General features: G+C 43.7%; 1 protein-coding gene across 1 annotated transcript in view; it reads right to left on the reverse strand.

Annotated features, from left to right (window-relative positions):
• Positions 1-17,260, reverse strand: part of nphp4 (nephronophthisis 4) — a 406,773-nt gene that overhangs the window by 125,087 nt on the left and 264,426 nt on the right. Inside the window, exon 13 of the mRNA XM_080214939.1 lies at positions 9,830-9,960. Within this exon, the coding sequence (XP_080071065.1) occupies positions 9,830-9,960 (131 nt within the window). The remainder of the gene's footprint in view (positions 1-9,829; positions 9,961-17,260) is intronic.

The raw sequence follows: 17,260 nt of genomic DNA on the forward strand, positions 1-17,260 counted from the left end.
TGCTGAAAGCTTCTGCTATCAAATAAACCTGTTGGACTTTAACCTGATGTTGTGAGACTTCTTACACAGTAATAGGCCATGAATGGAACGGACAGAGTGGGGACAAGGTGGAGAATTACAATAACAAGCAACTGGAAGCTCAGGCTGGTGCTCGTGGATTAAACAGAGTAATCCACAAAGTAGTCACTCAGTTTTACGTTTGGACTCTAAAATCAGATTGTGAACAGTGAATGGAGTATACTACATTGAAAGAAGCGCAAGTAAATCAGTTCTGGTGGCATTTTTTTCACTTGTGCTTAGGACCTTGGACAGTGGGAAGGGAGAAGGTGAAAGCATAAATGTTGGAGCCTCTGCTTGGAGAGATGCTATGGGGAACAGAAGGCAGTGTTAAGGGTGACTGAGGAGTGAACTAGGTTATTGCTGAGCGAGCAGTCCCTTTGGAATGGAGGGGGCAGGGCAAGAAGTGTTTGGTGGTGGCGAGCATGGGAAATGCAAAACCTATCCTTTCACCTTCTCAAAGTCAAAGATCCCAAAGTCTTGTTAACATTCAACATAATTTTTAATCGAAAACACAAGCAAAGGTTTGACAACACAATCAATAAACTATTTCTGCTCTGCAGAAGGAAGTTCTTGTTAAGCCATATACTGTGGACCAGCATTCCTTAATGTTAGGGTAGATGATTTGGCAGAATTCCACAAATGAGTTTTTGCAATGTGTATTAGTTTGTGAAAAATCTCCCAGAAACAGTAAAAATGCCAATTTCTCAGCCATCAGAAAGAAAATCCTACATTTATATGGAACCTTATTTGTCTCTCAGGACATCCCAAAGTGTGTTACATACAAGGAATTATTGTGAAACACAAGCGAACAGGATGGATGTTTCTGAATTACAACAATTCACTCACTTTCGCTCACTGGGCTGGCACGATAGCACACTGGTTGGCACTGCTGCTTCACAGCGCCAGGGACCCAATTCCTGGCTTGGGTCACTGTCTGTGTGGAGTTTGCACGTTCTCCCAGTATCTGTGTGGGTGTCCTCCAGGCGCTCTGGTGTCCTCCCACATTCTGAAAGACGTGCTGGTTAAGTGCATTGACCCGAACAGGCGCCGGAGTGTGGCGACTAGGGGAATTTCACAGTAACTTCATTGCGGTGTTAACGTAAGCCTTACTTGTGACTAATAAATAAACTTTAACTTTACATTGAAAGGAGGGGTGGAAAGCATTAATGACCATGACAGGGGAGTACTAAATTATGCCTTATTTTCCTTCTCATCTACTTTGGAGGCTTTACTTTAACGTCCTTTTGTACTGACAAGAGGAGTCATAAATGTACTTCAGCCGGAGTTGCAGCATGTCCACACTCTGAAGGATTAATTTTACAGCATCTTTAAACAGAATGTTTTACACAAAGTCAGCTTTACACGGCAACGCAGTTCAAGTTTGTTTGTGTGGCTACTCCTAAGAATTAAAGGTTGCTGAAATAAACAAGTTGCAATACAAAAAGAGATAATATATTGAAATCAAATCATATAATTCCTCACTGCTGATTGGGTTACAATTAAATCACTTAATATAACAATAAAGTACAGGCCCAAAAGGCAAGAGCATAAGAACATAAGAAATAGGAGCAGGAAGTAGACCACCTAGCCCCTCAAGCCTGCCCCACCATTCAATAAGATCATGGCTGATCTGAAGTGGATCAGTTCCACTTTCCCGCTTTCTCCCCATAACTCTTAATTCCCCTGTCTATCAGAAACCTGTCTACCCGTGTCTTAAATATATTCAGCGAGGTAGCCTCCACCACTTCAACAGGCAGAGAATTCCAGAGATTCACCACCCTTTGAGTGAAGAAGTTCCTCCTCAACTCCAATCTAAACTGCACCCCCCCCCTTATCTTGAGGCTGTGCCCTCTAGTCCTGCTATCCTTTCTAAGCGGGAAGAATCTCTCTACCTCGCTACAAGAGCAACTGTACATTGCTCTTGCACTGACGTCTCTGCGAGGAACAGGCATTGATAGAAGTTTCGGTTTACAACATCAGCTAATAGCTTTTCTAGTGTTTGAAATATTCCACACGGTCAACTCTGGTGATTTGTGTGTCTTCTGCAGCAGTGGTTTATGATGCAAGTGAGAAAAAAAGCATTTAAAGTTACTGAACCTTTTTATTAACTCTCTGCTTCACTGTGCACCTCCATTCCCTCTGCAAGTGAGAGTAAACTCCAAACAATATTACAGCAAACATCGGCTGCAACCAAAAATTAGTTTCAAATTCACAAACTGCGTAGTTTTAACACTGAATAAGTCAGTTCAAGGCAAGCAACAATACCTGCACCAGAAATTTAAGAGATTAAATTTCAACTGGGGCAGAAGTGACTCTTAGCTGGTCTAAACTAGAGTATCTGCATCTTGCAGCCTTCACTCTCCGTGTACAGATAGCAAGCAGTAGAAAAGTCCATTAAAAGATTACAACATCAAATAATTACATTGGGAATATTGGTGATTTGAGGATACTAGCTCACTTCCTTCAGCAGTGATTGATTAAGTACCTCAAAGACGTTGCAGACAATTTGTCAGGACTTTGAGATTAATGTGGGGTTTTTCGATAAGACTGTCAGTAATCCTAACTTAATCAATAAGTTATTCCTTCTCGGCAGCAGAAGATTCGTGCTAAGACATTATTGAGGATCAGCATTCCTTATTGTTAGGGCAGGTAACTCGGCAGAATCCAGAAAACATCACCTGAATGTTTGCAATAATTGTTTGCAAAATCTCCCAGAGACTGTAAAAACATCAGTTTCTCAGCACTCAGAAGTAAGTATCTGGATTTGTATAAAACCTTACATGTCTCTCAAGATATCCACAAGGGGCTGGGTTAGCTCAGTTGGCTGGATGGCTGACTGGCGTCGCTCCAACAGCATGGGTTCAGTTCCCGTACTGGCTAGGAGCCGGCATGAAGGCCCCCACTTCTCAACCTTGCCCCCTTGCCTGGGTTGTGGTGACCCTCAGGTTAAATCAGCTCTCCCCCTCAAATGGAAAGCATCCTCTGGGACTATGGCAACATTTTGTTGCATACAAGGAATTACCGCGAGGTATAGTTGTCATGCTGATGAACATTGAAGAGACTGAATAAATCCATTTCAATGAAGGAGATAACGGGCTATTAGTTCCATGATGACAGCAATGGGAGTTTGGAGAGGTAAGATCATTGGACCTGTAGTTTTCCTACGTCCAAAACATTGCTATATATATCACCGTGTAACATGATGGCCATTTCGTATATAAAGTTCACAAACAACCGTGCGTCACTTAGCCAGCTTCTTATGTTGTTTCATGATTGGCTAGCACTGCTGCCTCACAGCACCAGGGATCCGGGTTTGATTCCCAGTTTAGGTCACAGTCTGTGAAGAGTCTGCACGTTCTCGTCGTCTTGCACGGGTTTTTCCAGATGCTCTGGTTTCCTCCCACAGTCTGAAAGGCGTGGTGGTTAGGTGCATTGGCCGTGCTAAATTCTCCCTCAGTGTACCCGAACAGATATCGGAGTATAGCAACTAGGGGACTTTCACAGTAACCTCACTGCAGTGTTAATGTAAGCCTACTTGTGACACTAATAGAAAAAAAGGATAGATTGCTCATGTTTGAGTATCTCCAAACCGTAAGTAATTTCATCTGTGGACCTTGTCCTAACTGAAGAGTCCTATGAAGGATCAACATGGATGTCCACAGAACTGAGAGTTCATTCTGCCATTGTTGGGGAATTTCTGCAGTTGCACTACCTCTGACCTTCCTTCAGACATATCAGATGTGAGTTTTGAAGTAGATGGTCCTTGAAACACAAACTGCTTAAATCCACATGAGGAGGCCAGCTGCAGTCATTTCCTAGAGGTGGTGGCCTCGAGTACTGCAGAAAGAAAGGCATTTTGTTGAAGCTTTTCATCTTGCACTCATCAGGACAATCACAAGAATACCAATGCCAGGGGAAACAACTTTGTACTGTATGAGAAGAGTGCTGATTGGTAGAGGAAGTACCATGGAGATGGTTGATGCTGACTGACAGTTAACTGCCCAGCATTGTTTAAAAATGATGGAGATTGACTCTGATTAATCAAGGCATTGCCCTGAAGAATGAACCAGCAAATGACTATCAATAATATAACGTTTGCATGTTCTATCTGCCAAGAGCAAGAGTTTATGCATTAATATATGTCATTTCCAGTATGTGCAACTGTGCCACACTGTGAGCCCGACTGATAATCTTGAATTGGTTGTCAGCGTAATTCTTAGCACACTGAGGGTTATTTAGCAAAATGTAGTGCAATCACTTTTAAAGCTTCTGCGACACCATTAACAGTTAGAGACACTGATTTGGAGAACAGAGTTTTTGATAGCACTCAAGAATCTGTTTGTCAGAGTTTGGAGGTCTTTCTTGTTGTGGGCAGTGAGGGTACCATCACCTGTGAACAAAGAACAACCCAGCACGGGAAACAGGCCCTTCGGCCCAACGAGCCCGCGCCGCCGCATCCTCCTACACCTACCCTGCCCTGCGTGTATGCGAGTGGAACCCCTAACTTAGCCAGATTCAGGGGAGAATAGTGTCAATTTGGTAAACCAATCAGCCTAAGAGCACATCTTTGGGGTGTGGGAGGAAACCGGAGCGCCCGGAAGAAACCCACGCAACCACAGGGAGAATGCGCAAACTCCCACAGACACAGGCCCAAATCCATGTATCTGCACAGCTAGCAGTGCTAGTCACTGAGCTGTTGCGGCGCCCGTCTACCGGTTCAGGATCAAGCACACACACCGACACGAAGTACTAGGCCACTCCCGGAACCTCCAAGAGCAGCCCACGCACGACCCACCATGTGCATGCCCCTTGTTTGACAACAAGGTGGACCGCCACCTGCGGAATAAAAAGACAAAAACATTAACATGTAAGTCTGCATTTCCGGTGTCTCCCGAGGCTCTGACCCTATTTAATACCCCCTACTATAACCCTCCATCCTTGCTTCGCTCATGTGTCTATCTAAGTAAACCTTAAACAAGTCCAACGTGCCTGCCTCCACCACCCTACTTGGTAGCGCGTTCCATACCCCCACGACCCTGTGCACAGCAGCTCTCTGACTGCTGCCCAGTCTGGAGAGATTGGCGAGCATCTTTGAATGGACTCTAGTATCAATGCAGCAGACATGCCTCTGGAGGCGTCCTTAGGCATTGCAGCAAAGAAGAGACTGAAGAGTTGGGGAGCCATGATTGATCTTTTGCCACTGGTTACTGCAAAGTCATTGGGCATCTCACATAGGCATAAACATCTCCAGCTGATTTTGACAAGCTTGTTTGGATATTCTAGCATAGACAGCAATTCCCTTAGACCAGGTCAACTCATCATCAAAAGCTTAAGTTAGGTGAGTGAACAACATGCATAGATCCTGATGTTACTTTCTGTGATTTTCTTGTAGTTGGCTTCCAGCAAACACAATATCAGCTGTCCTAACGTTAGACCTAAAACTACATTGTAATTCCAGGAGCATAAAGGAGCTGTAAACTAGAGGGCATGGGTTTAAGGTAAAAGAGGAGAGATACAAAAGGGCCCAGAGGGGCAATAATTTCACACAGAGGGTGGTGAGTGAGTGGAAAGAGCTGCCAGAGGTAGTAGTAGAGGCAAGTACAATTTGTCTTTTAAAAAGCATTTAGATAATTGCATGTGTAAGATGGGTATAGAGGGATATGGGCCAAACATGGGCAATTGGGACTAGCTTAGTGCTTAAAAAGGACAGCATGGACAAGATGGGCCGAAGGGCCTGTTCCATGCTGTAGACCTCTATGACTATATATCATCTTCAAGGCTGTCGAGCAGACAGTTCAGTCGGAGCTTAGTGAGGATCCTTCCAGCAGTTAAAAGACTTATTCCTTGATATTTGCTGTATCCATTTTTGAATTCTTTCCACTTCCAGATGTTGATTGCTCACATCCCGCCGAACATTTTTCTGATCTCAGATACACTTGAAGACAGCTGTAAGTTTGTAAGCAAGCTCTGTGCTATCCCACTTTCAAATATCTTCACTCGAGAGGGTGGTATATCTTTGGGATTCACAGTTCCAAAGGGTTGAATTATTCTCAATCACTGAGCAAGTTCAAAACAGTATTGGACTTTTGGATATTAATGACATTGAGTTATGTGGGGATAGTGGGGAAAATGGGCTAGAGGTTGACAATCATCCATGACCTGTTTGAATGGTGGAGTACTGGCTCGACGGGCCAAATGGCCTACTTCTGCTTCTAAGTTCCTAATTTCTGCTGGAATGCTGTCTGGGTCAGAGGCTTTACTCTTGTTTGATTATCACCTCTTCAGTGGAAGGAGGGAAAGAGAGGCTTCCCTTCTCTGGAATCTGCCCAGTTTGATGCAGAGATTTTTGCTGAGATGGGGGAATCTTTGTTAAGCAGCTCAGCAGACCTCCTGCCACCTGCCCATTCCAGCTACCGTATCAGAGATTAGGATAGGAGCAAAGATCGTGGGAGGGTAGGCCGTATACAGTCTTCAGCACATTATAAAAAAGTTGGATCATGCCGCTCAGCTCTTACATCCCACTGTTCCTCTTATTGCACGCTGGAGCTTACGTCTGAACATTTTTATTGTCCTGGTGCTTGGTTGTCGATTGCTAGAAGATTTGCATGTGCGAGCTGCTCTGTTTGATGATGCAAGTTGAGGAATAAACATCACCCATCAACAGAACCGCCTCCTGTGCTTCAAACATGTGTTGTGGTATTTTTTCATATCTGCTGGAAAAGGTAGATGAGCCCTTAGTTTAATATCTCGTCCTGGTACAGCACTGAACTGTCAGTCTGTGTTTATGTGGTCAAGTTCCAAAATGGATTTGAACCCATAGCCTTCCAACTCAGAGGTGAGTGTACCAACTCAGATGATACAAACTAAAATCACTCCGTTATATCCCAGATTGCAAAACTGTATTGTTTTAATACTCATTCATGGGATGGTTCTATGTAATACTGGAAAAATTATTAAAAATAGAGATCATAGGACACTATTCCTTTTGTGCCTTGCTCCAAATAAATATAGATTGACCAATCTAACACTCCTCTTCCATTGTCCCTTTTTAACGAGGCAGTACATCAGGCACTCTTCCTTCTCAAGCATGACTCACTAACTCCCGTCAAAAAAACGCCCCAAAAAGCAGTCAGATCACACAGGTATCATTTCAACAGCCTTAACATAATAATCACCATGTTTAAAATTATTCTCTGAGAAAGAAGAGTCTAAACACAGTGGCCAAAATCTCTGCTGCCCAGATTCAACTCCAATGCGGAATTCTTTCACGGGATGTGGGCGTCGCTGGCTGAACCAGCATTTATTGCCCATCCCTGATTGTCCTTGAGCTGAGTGGCTTGTTGGACCATTTCAGAGGGCAGTTAACCACAATGCTGTAGATCTGGAGTCTCACATAGGCCACAGTGGGTAAGGGCAACAGATTTCTTTCTCTGAAGAACATTAGTGAACCAGACTGTTCTTTTTTTAACAACAGTCAACAATAATTGCATGGTCACCGTTACTAACTTTAAATTTCCAGATTTATTAATTTTATTTAAATTCCACCAGCTTCTGTGGGATTTGAACCCATGTCGATGATCATGAGCCTAGGCCTCTGGATTATTAGGCCAGGATGAGAATACCACAAAACCACCATCCCAGCAATTCAGGCTATAAACTATACATTGGACTGTGCACAGCCCACATCATGAGGATACAAAGACCTATGGCAATACAATGAGAAATAGATATTTTAGGCTTTGTTTGCAATATTTCACCACGTAAGACTGAACATTGGAATGAGTTTTTTCCATTGATTGAGACTACATCTACAATTTGATGGACTAACTGATCAGTCTTACTTTGCCACTAAATAAAGAAGGATCCAAGTGCTCTCTCGAGTCTCAGAACGCGCAGACTAAAAGCTCAATTACTGCCTCTTCGTGAACAATGGACGCAGTACTCAGCTCACATGGACCATCCATCAGATTAAATGTTACATCCCTGGCTAATTAAAGCGGAAGGTGACATTTCAGTGTCCCAATTAACTGAGATCCTCAAACTCAAGTATACAACTCCTGGGTCATTCATTGTAACCATTATTTAACAGTGCGCATTTTCACATCCAAAAGTAATCATAAAATTGATAGTTTTACATTATGCTTTTCTAAAGTTGATAACAGCCTTTGAATAGATGACCTGGAAATTAATTCTCAGTTCTTCATTACACCACTTTAAAAAAAAGTTACTCACCGAAATCTAAAGTATTCCAGCAAAAAACAGGTACAAAAAGTTGCATCTTTACCGCCAGTTATTTCCACCTCTGACAGGTTTCAGCATGATCTGATGTACCTAGAACCTTGATAATCTTAATTCCATCTTTTCCACTTCTGCAGCATCGAGTACAAACTTGCACCAGGCTAAAATTAAATGGCAAGGAACCTCATTACATTGTTCTAATGTCGTGGATCTCAGAAATCTAAGAAATCTGGAGACATGGAGTTTTGAGCAGAATATGTAAGTGCAGGTACTGATGATTTCCCCTGTGAGTTACTTGCAATGTAGAAGATGGCATGAGATTGATTGAAAGTAAATTTTACCACTGCAAAGCTAGGAAGTCCGCAGAAAAACATTTGAAGATATTGATTGGCTTTGGTATGTGACACCATTGTGTAAATTAAGGAAGTATTTATGAAAATAAAACTTATAAAGCAAGGGAAGATTTTCAATTGCCTGAAGAGGTATTGTTAATGTCTCATGGATTCTGTTTCTGGTTCTTCTTAATTTAAAATCCTGGACATGTTTTCCTTCAATTTACAAGTAAAGGGGATTACTATGCAGCTATACCTATCTCTACATTACGTTTGGCTCATGGTCTTAGTCAACTTGCCATTTTTCAGCAAGCAATGTCAAGATAAAATTCTGGGGGCAGCCAGGAAAGGTGATATAGATCTTCCACAGTCATTAGCATAAAATAGAAATCATTAACATGTCTAATCCATCAGGAGTAGACCTGCAGCTCCGTCCATTTGTTTGATTGACTTTTGTAATTGAGAGTCAATGCTCATCTGAATGAAACACAGTCAAATGAATGGAGTTCAGGGAGCTGGTCTGATTGCTCTTTGTCCCAAACATACATTCTTGACCAGAAATATTTTCTTAAAATGGCTTAACAAATGCATGAGCATAAAAAAAGCTCACTCTGTTAATAATTTCTCCAACATCTCTTCTTTATCCTCCATATCCCCTGAAAAATATCTCGGACGGCACAGTGGTTAGCATTGCTGCCTCACAGCACTAGGGATGCAGGTTTGATTCTTGGCTTGGGTCACTGTCTGTGCAGAGTCTGCACATTCTCCCCGTGCCTGCGTGGGTTTCCTCCAAGTGCACCTGTTTCCTCCCACAGTCCAAAAGACACGCTGGTTAGGTGCATTGGCCTTGCTAAATTCTCCCTCTGTGTACCCAAACAGGTGCCGAAGTGTGGTGGCTAAGAGATTTTCACAGTACCTTCATTGCAGTGTTAATGGAAGCCTACTTGTGACATTAATAAATCAAACCAATAGATTCAATAAGCTCCTTTTCAAAAGCAACAGTTGACTCTGAATCCACTACCAACACTGACTGGGAGTCCATTTCACAAAATGTGTGAGACCATCGTGGCTAAATGTCGTTAAACTAGCCAACCCAGCTAGAAAATAGTAGAATATTTCCCAATTTCAACTTACATAGCCTTTTCTGGAGCTACATTCTGCAAAGGCTCAGGCTGATTTTGATACAAATGGATGCTTACCTTCCAGCCTCTGATCTCAGGGCAAGGATTGGCACTTGCGCTGGTGTGAAGGGCAACTCTTGCAAGTGTTCATCTGCTTGGAACTCTGGCCCATCAGTGAGGTCCGATTTATCGATGCTGTCTCTACGTTCCTAGAAAGACACAGGAAGTGGATCCAACTGAAAACAGTTTTCATCATTACAAGATGTAGAACACAGAATGGCTCATGTTTTCCAAGGGACTTGCATTGTTACACTGACTCAGCTACAATAACGGACCCCTTAAACACCATCAAAGAAAGAGGAAGTAATTGACTTTATGGCACTGGTTATGGTGGTCTATACTTCCCTATGCTTCCGCAGTTCTCCGCTATGATCCAGCATTGACAGTTGGAAGCCTATTCAACATAGCCCGACCATCACTGAAAGAATTGGTGATTACAATTTGACTAGATTCTCATCATTTTTCCCCACAGCTCCCACTTGGACTTAAAGGGCGCTAATTTAGTTCATTGCTCCATTTAAGGCTTGTCCTTGACTTCCCAATGAACCAATGGCACTGCATCTCCTCTTGCTCATCTGCAACACTAATGCCTCCACACACCAATGGGTCCATCACTCTGGAACCTTCTGCCCACACTGATGTTCACATTGCAATAATTCACACTGCAGCAACATGTGTGCACAGTTTCCTTTTAAGATGCGGCTTGCCTTTAAGAACAATAAACAGCACTACTGGGACCACACTGCCCTGCACAGAGGCACCAGAGTGAGCAATGTTGAACCTGCTCGGGTTAAGGCTGCAATTAAGTTGACTTATTAGTGTCACAAGTAGGCTTGCATTAACACTGTAATGAAGTTACTGTGAAAATCCTCTAGTCACCACACTCCAGCTCCTGTTTGGGTACACTGAGGGAGAATTTAGCATGGCCAATCCACCTAACCAGCACATCTTTCGGACTGTGGGAGGAAATCAGAGCACCTGGAGGAAACCCATGCAGACACAGGGAGAACGTGCAGACTCCGCACAGACAGTCACCCAAGCAGGGATTCGAATCCGGGGCCCTGGCGACGTGCAGCAGCAGTGCTAACCACTGTGCCATCATGCCACCTTGATGCAAATGAGGTGATCACACAATAATTGCAAGTCTTTGATCTTCATGATTGCAGGAGGATTGTGAATTCTGATCTATATGCTCAAAAAAACTAGCACAACTCCATAGCCCAAAAATACTGGGACCAATGTCCAGGCAGCAGCCTGTTTTATAGCTAACACAGCAGGTCAGAGAGCTGGGGATTAAGTACTAAACATTATGTAACACATCCTCAAGCCACCATTATCCACCTTACATCATTTCAGTGGCAATGAGTTTCGCGGCAAATTAGTGTCCTGCTCACCTTATGATGTGGGTATGCCGGCGTTGGACTGGCGTAAACACAGTAAAAAGTCTGACAACACCAGGTTTTAGTCCAACCTATTTATTTGATAATATTCTCACAAGCTTTCGAGGGGACAGCCTCTTCGTCAGGTGAATGGAGAGTTCTGGCCTCAGACAGAGCATATAAAGCACAGACAGTTTATTGTTAATAGCTTGCTGTTATCTCTAAACTGTCTGTGCTTTATATGCTCTGTCTGAGGCCAGAACTCTCCATTCACCTGACGAAGAGGCTGTCCCCTCAAAAGCTTGTGAGAATATTATCAAATAAATAGGTTGGACTAAAACCTGGTGTTGTCAGACTTTTTACTGCTCACCTTAAGCAGGGCAGTTCATTTACCTGTGAAAATGAGGATGGGGCTGACTCTCTCTGCACACGTAAATAAATTTAAATCCAAACGTAAAAATTGCAAACATACAAGAAGTCCCAATTTTCCTGCAGCCCTGAACATTTTTCCTTTACAGATAATAATATAATTTCCTTCCAAATGATCAATTGACCCTATCGCCACCACATCCTCAGACAGGGCATTCCATATGTTAACCACTCGTTATGTTAAAATCTTTGCCCTCATGTCACCACTGTTTATTTTGCCAATTATCTTTTTGTGGCTTCTGGTTCTCAATCCTTCCACCAATGGGAAGTGTTTCTCTGCTCTGTTCACATCCCCTCACGAGTTTGAGTATCTCCATCAAATCTCCTCTCAGCCTTCTCTTCCTCAAGAAGAACACTTCCTTTCCTCTTCTCTGGAACCATTCTAGTGAATCTTTTCTACCCTCTCTTTGAAGCCTTCACAACCTTCCTGACGTATGGCACAGAGCTCTGGATTCAATACCCTAGCTGAGGCTGAGCCAGTGCTTTCTACAGATTTAACATAACTTCCTTGCTTTTGAATTCTATGCCCCTATTGATAAAGTCCAGGATGAAATATATACTTCATTAACTGCTTTCTCAACCTACCCTGACACCATCAATGACTTGTGCACATATGTGCCCAGGTCCCTCTTCTCCTGCACCCCCTTTAGAACTATACTTATTTTATATTGCTTCTCTGTATTCTTTCCAAAATGAATAATTTCCCATTTTAATCTTAATCTTCCACTTGTCCACCAATTTTACCAACAGGCCTTTGTCCTTTTGAAATTCTACACCATCCTCCTCATAGTTCACAATACCTCGAGGTTTCGTGTTGGCTGAAAATTTTGAAATTGTGGCCCCTACAACCAGGTCTAGGTCACTACTGTTTATCGGAAACAGTAGGATCCCTAACGCCAACCCCTGGAGAAAGAAGCCCGCTATAAACCTTCCTCCAGTCTGAAAAACAACTATCCACCGCTGCTCTCTGATCTGTGACGCTCAGCGAAGTTCCTAGCTGTGCTGCTGCTGCTATCTCTTTTACTTCACAATCCCAAACTTTGCTCACAAGTCCATCTTGCGTCACTTGTTTGACGCGAATCTTTTTCCTTCAAATTTTATGTAGCAAATCTCCAGCAAAACGGCATCATATAAATATCTCCATTTGCGTTTCTGATGGACATTTACTGAAATAGTTTAAGTACGGGGGACAATGCAATCAAACTTGAACATGATTTGAGAATATGACTGAACAGCAACGATACAGCGCGATCGTGCCGTGCCAACTCCAATTGTGTCCTGGAGTGAACCATCCATCTCTATGCAGTGTCAGTTCCACATAGGGAATTGTGATCTTAGATTAAATCAGAGGTGATCAGCTCCATTATTTCAGTAATTAACTTAATGGTTGAAGTTCAGTTGCCAGAAGAACCTGAACTTTAAGCACTCAACTCGTTCAGGAGTATTTTGCACGGGAGCAGTTTCACTGCAATCTTGAAAGCAGCGCTACTTTCACAACCACCCATGCAACATCAAAGCCTGCAGTCACGTGGGGTCCTGGTGGTCCTGTAGCTTGCTTGCTTCAGAAAATTCCGAATTTTTTCTAGTGCAAATTTCTGTGTGCCTCTTCAAATTTCCAACACGTAATCATGACATTGGATGGCACGGCGGTTAGCACTGCTGTCTCACGGCTCCAGGGATGTAGGTTCAGTTCCAGCCTCAGGTCACTGTCTGTGTGGAGTTTGCACGTTCTCCCCATGTCTGCATGGGTTTCCACCGGGTGCTCCGGTTCCCCCTCTCAATCCTGCAGGTTAGGTGATTGGCCATGCTAAATTGTCCCTTAGTTTCCAAAGATGTACAAGTTAGGGGGAATTGGGGAGTAAATACGTGGGGTTATGGGGATAGGGCCTGGGTGGGATGCTCTGTCAGTGCAGACTCAATAAACCAAATGGCCTCCTTCTGCATGGGCTTCTTCTGATGCTGCGGTTTTCTCCCACAGTCCAAAGATGTCAGGTTACCCTGATCGCCCATGCTAATTGTCCCTTAGTGTCAGGGGGATTAGCAAGGTAAATATGTGGGGTTACAGGGATAGGGCCTGGGTGGGATTGTTGCCGGTGCAGACTCGATGGTTCTCCTTCTGCATTGTAGGGATTCTATGATTCTATTTTATGATTGTCACACATCATGTGTATGTCACTGCAACCAGTCACCTGTCAGAGAAGCACACTCAGGATTCTTTTGCACAATTTAGTCCTGTGTATCTGCACTTCTGTCGAGGAAGGAAACAGCAAGCTATTAACAACTCCCTGTGTGCTGTTTGCAAACAGTTCTCCAGCTGGACAGTCCTATTGCATGACAGTGATTAATGGTGCAAAACACATTCAACTCCCAGCTCATTAATCATACATACTCTACATCTGCATTGTGATATCCATACCAGATCATGGAGTTTGACTGCTTTGAATGAGTGAAACAGTATGTATTCATCAGAAGTACAGTTGAGCGTCTTTTTTCTATAACAAGCGTGATTAATTGTTATTTTCCTTTAAGAAAATGTTAGGATTGGAATAGGACTGATGTAGGCAGCAGGGTGGCACCGTGGTTAGCACTGCTGCCTTACAGCGCCACCGACCTAGGTTCAGCCTCGGGTCACTGTCTGTGTGGAGTTTGCACATTCTCCCCGTATCTGCATGGGTTTCCTCCGGGTGCTCCAGTTTCCTCCAACAGTCCAAAGATGTGCGGGTTAAGTTGATTGGCCATGCTAAAATTGACCCTTAGTGACAGGAGGATTTGCAAGGTAAGCGTGTGGGCTTACGGGAATAGGACCTGGGTGGGATGTGGTTAAGACAAGCTCGATGGGCCAAATGGCCTCCTTCTGTACTGTAGGGATTTAATGACATATGCTGCGGTACTGCCTCGTTACACTCATAGTTGTGGTATTGAATGATCAATGATCACTCTGTTGGACATGGCTGACCATCAATCTCCGAAAGACTGGGCTTCTTCACTCAATGAATGTGCAACCCAGTCTGATACTCACAGCTGCATTCTTGGTTCTGTCTGGTTGGTACCTCCATTTTACCACCTGGTGCCCACACAGGACAGGGGTAATTGTCTACTTGCCTATATCAGTTGAATAGAGCCGTCTTCTCAACGTGGGGGCACGTCTCTAAACTTTTATGGCAACTTTAGATTAAGGAGTTCAAGAGATTTGCTGACCACATTCTATACCAGACTCAGCTGGAGGCAAACCTGATCCAGTGTCAAAGTGAGATGAAAGTGCATCATTTGGGTCTTTAACAAGGTTTTCCACTACACATTTAGCATTTCTCCGAAACAGACATGGTTTCACTTTAACTCTAAATTTCCAGCAGAAACTCACCATCTGATTGTTTTCAGAGAATTGAACAGAAGACTTGCAATTGTACAACACCTTTCATGATCCCTGAATGTATCAAACCACTTTACAGTCAATAAAGTATTTCTGAAGTGTGGTACATTTTATATCCAATTTTCCCTTCTCACTTGAAGGCATTGATGTATGTCAGGATAGTTTCACATGCATTCCAGCTGCTCGCCAGTGTCTCATTTAGAGTACCCTATAGACCTGCTGTCGAAGGACTATTCAACTACAAAGACAAGACATCAAAGACAATTCCTGTTCCTGCCCAAAGTCCACATGCCAGTTCTTGCTAGCTTAGGCAGCCAAAAGCTGCAGGTATGCATGATCAGAGCTGCCCCTACCTTTGGTCCAAATAGCAAAGCCAGTTTCCATTCTACACTAACCGAGTTCAAGCTACTGATCTACCCTGGGATCTCACCGGGGTATGTGGCTTGGTTATAGACTGCTTATTATTTGTTAATGTCACATGTAGGTTTACATTAACACTGCAATTAAGTTACTGTGAAAATCCCCTAGCTGCCACAGTCCAGCACCTGTTCAGGTACACTGGAGGAGAACTTATCATGGCCAATGCACCTAATCAGCACGTCTTTTGGACTGTGGGAGGGAACCGGAGTACCTGGAGGAAACCTGCACTGACATGGGGGGAATGTACAGACACCACACAGACGGTGACCCAAGCCAGGAATCGAACCTGGGTCCCTGGCACTGTGAGGCAGCAATGCTAACCACTGTGCCACTTACATATTGCTTTGGTTCACTTATCTACTGGAAGCTACATTTCCAGAGTGCTTAGCATGATATAACTCAGTTTCTGTAGGTTTCACAGCCTAATATAAATTCAAGCGTAATCTGTTGCATCATAGCACCCGCACAAAGACACTTTTAATCGGTCATTTGTTCTATAAACCTTTGCTTTAACTATCTGTTCTTCCAAGAGTTCATCCATAACTGTCGAGGAAATCAGGCCAATAGATTATTCTTTTTCCTATTCCATTCACAAAGTGGCATTCCCAAAATGTAACAATGTTCTCCTGTTGAAAAATGTCATAAAGATTAATCCTACATGCTTCTGCCTGATCACTAATCCCCCATCACTATAAGGCTTCAGAAGCATGATTGTAAAATTAGTTGCAACCCTTGATTTGGTTTCCAGTAAAGAGAATGATTATATGGGGCAGAATTTCATTAAGTTTCAGTTTATTTATTAGTGTCACAAAAGCAGGCTTACATTAACAGTGCAATGAAGTTACTGAGAAAATCCCTTAGTCGCCACACTCTGGCGCTGTTCTGGTACACTAAGGGAGAATTTAGCATGGCCAATGCACCCTAACCAGCACCTAATCAGACTGAGAGAGGAAACCAGAGCACCCAGAGGAAACTCACGCAGACGCGGGGAGAATGTGCAGGCTCCACAAAGACAGTGACCCAAGCTGGGAATCGAACCCGGGTCCCTGGCTCTGTGAGGGAGTGGTGCTAATCACTGTGCTGCCACTCCCCTTTTGTGAGTTTGGGCTTGGGGGAGAGGGGGGGTGGGCATTCAATTAGGTGGAAAGATGGTAGGAGGGATGCCAGCCCTTTCTTCCCGACTGGTAGATCCATGGCAGGAAGGACCGTGGACAGCAATCCTGCTCTGTTGCCAATTAAGGCCCTTAAGTGGGCAATTAATGCTCACTTAAGGGCCTCATCTCGCTGCTACTGGTACTGTCCCAGAGGAGTAGGTGGAGGGGGCGGTCGTCATGCAGGGAACACAGCAAACACTTGTTTGAGTTGCTTACCAGCTCCCAGAGGCCATATCTTATTCAAAGGAAATCAGTACCTGATGACAACTCTTTTGCTACCATCACTCATCTACAGCCTGGGATCCAGTGACAATATAGGGTGGGCGTGATACTGGGTGGCACTACCACCACCCCAGTGGCGCTGTCGTTCATTAGGTCTCTATCTTTCAGGCAGCAATCAGCCTTGGGACCTCTGGTCCAGTACACCTCGCTGTCTAATTAAAGGCATGGATGGCATTTCACTTGGCTAGTATTGGCATAAGGAGGTGACACGAAGCTCTCATCAGCTCTCCTACCAGTGGACAAGACCTCCATTGCCTCCAACAACTACTGTCCATGGGGAGGGGCTGTGTAAAGTTTTTAAAGTCTAAAGTTTATTAATTAGTGTTAATTAATTATTAACATTATATTAACACTGCAATGAAGTTACTGTGACAATCCCCGAGTCACCACACTCAGGCACTTGTTCGGGAACACC

The sequence above is a fragment of the Carcharhinus amblyrhynchos genome, chromosome 30 (genome assembly GCF_965287045.1).
Source record: "Carcharhinus amblyrhynchos chromosome 30, sCarAmb.v2.hapA, whole genome shotgun sequence".
In the NCBI taxonomy this organism is placed as follows: Eukaryota; Metazoa; Chordata; class Chondrichthyes; order Carcharhiniformes; family Carcharhinidae; genus Carcharhinus; species Carcharhinus amblyrhynchos.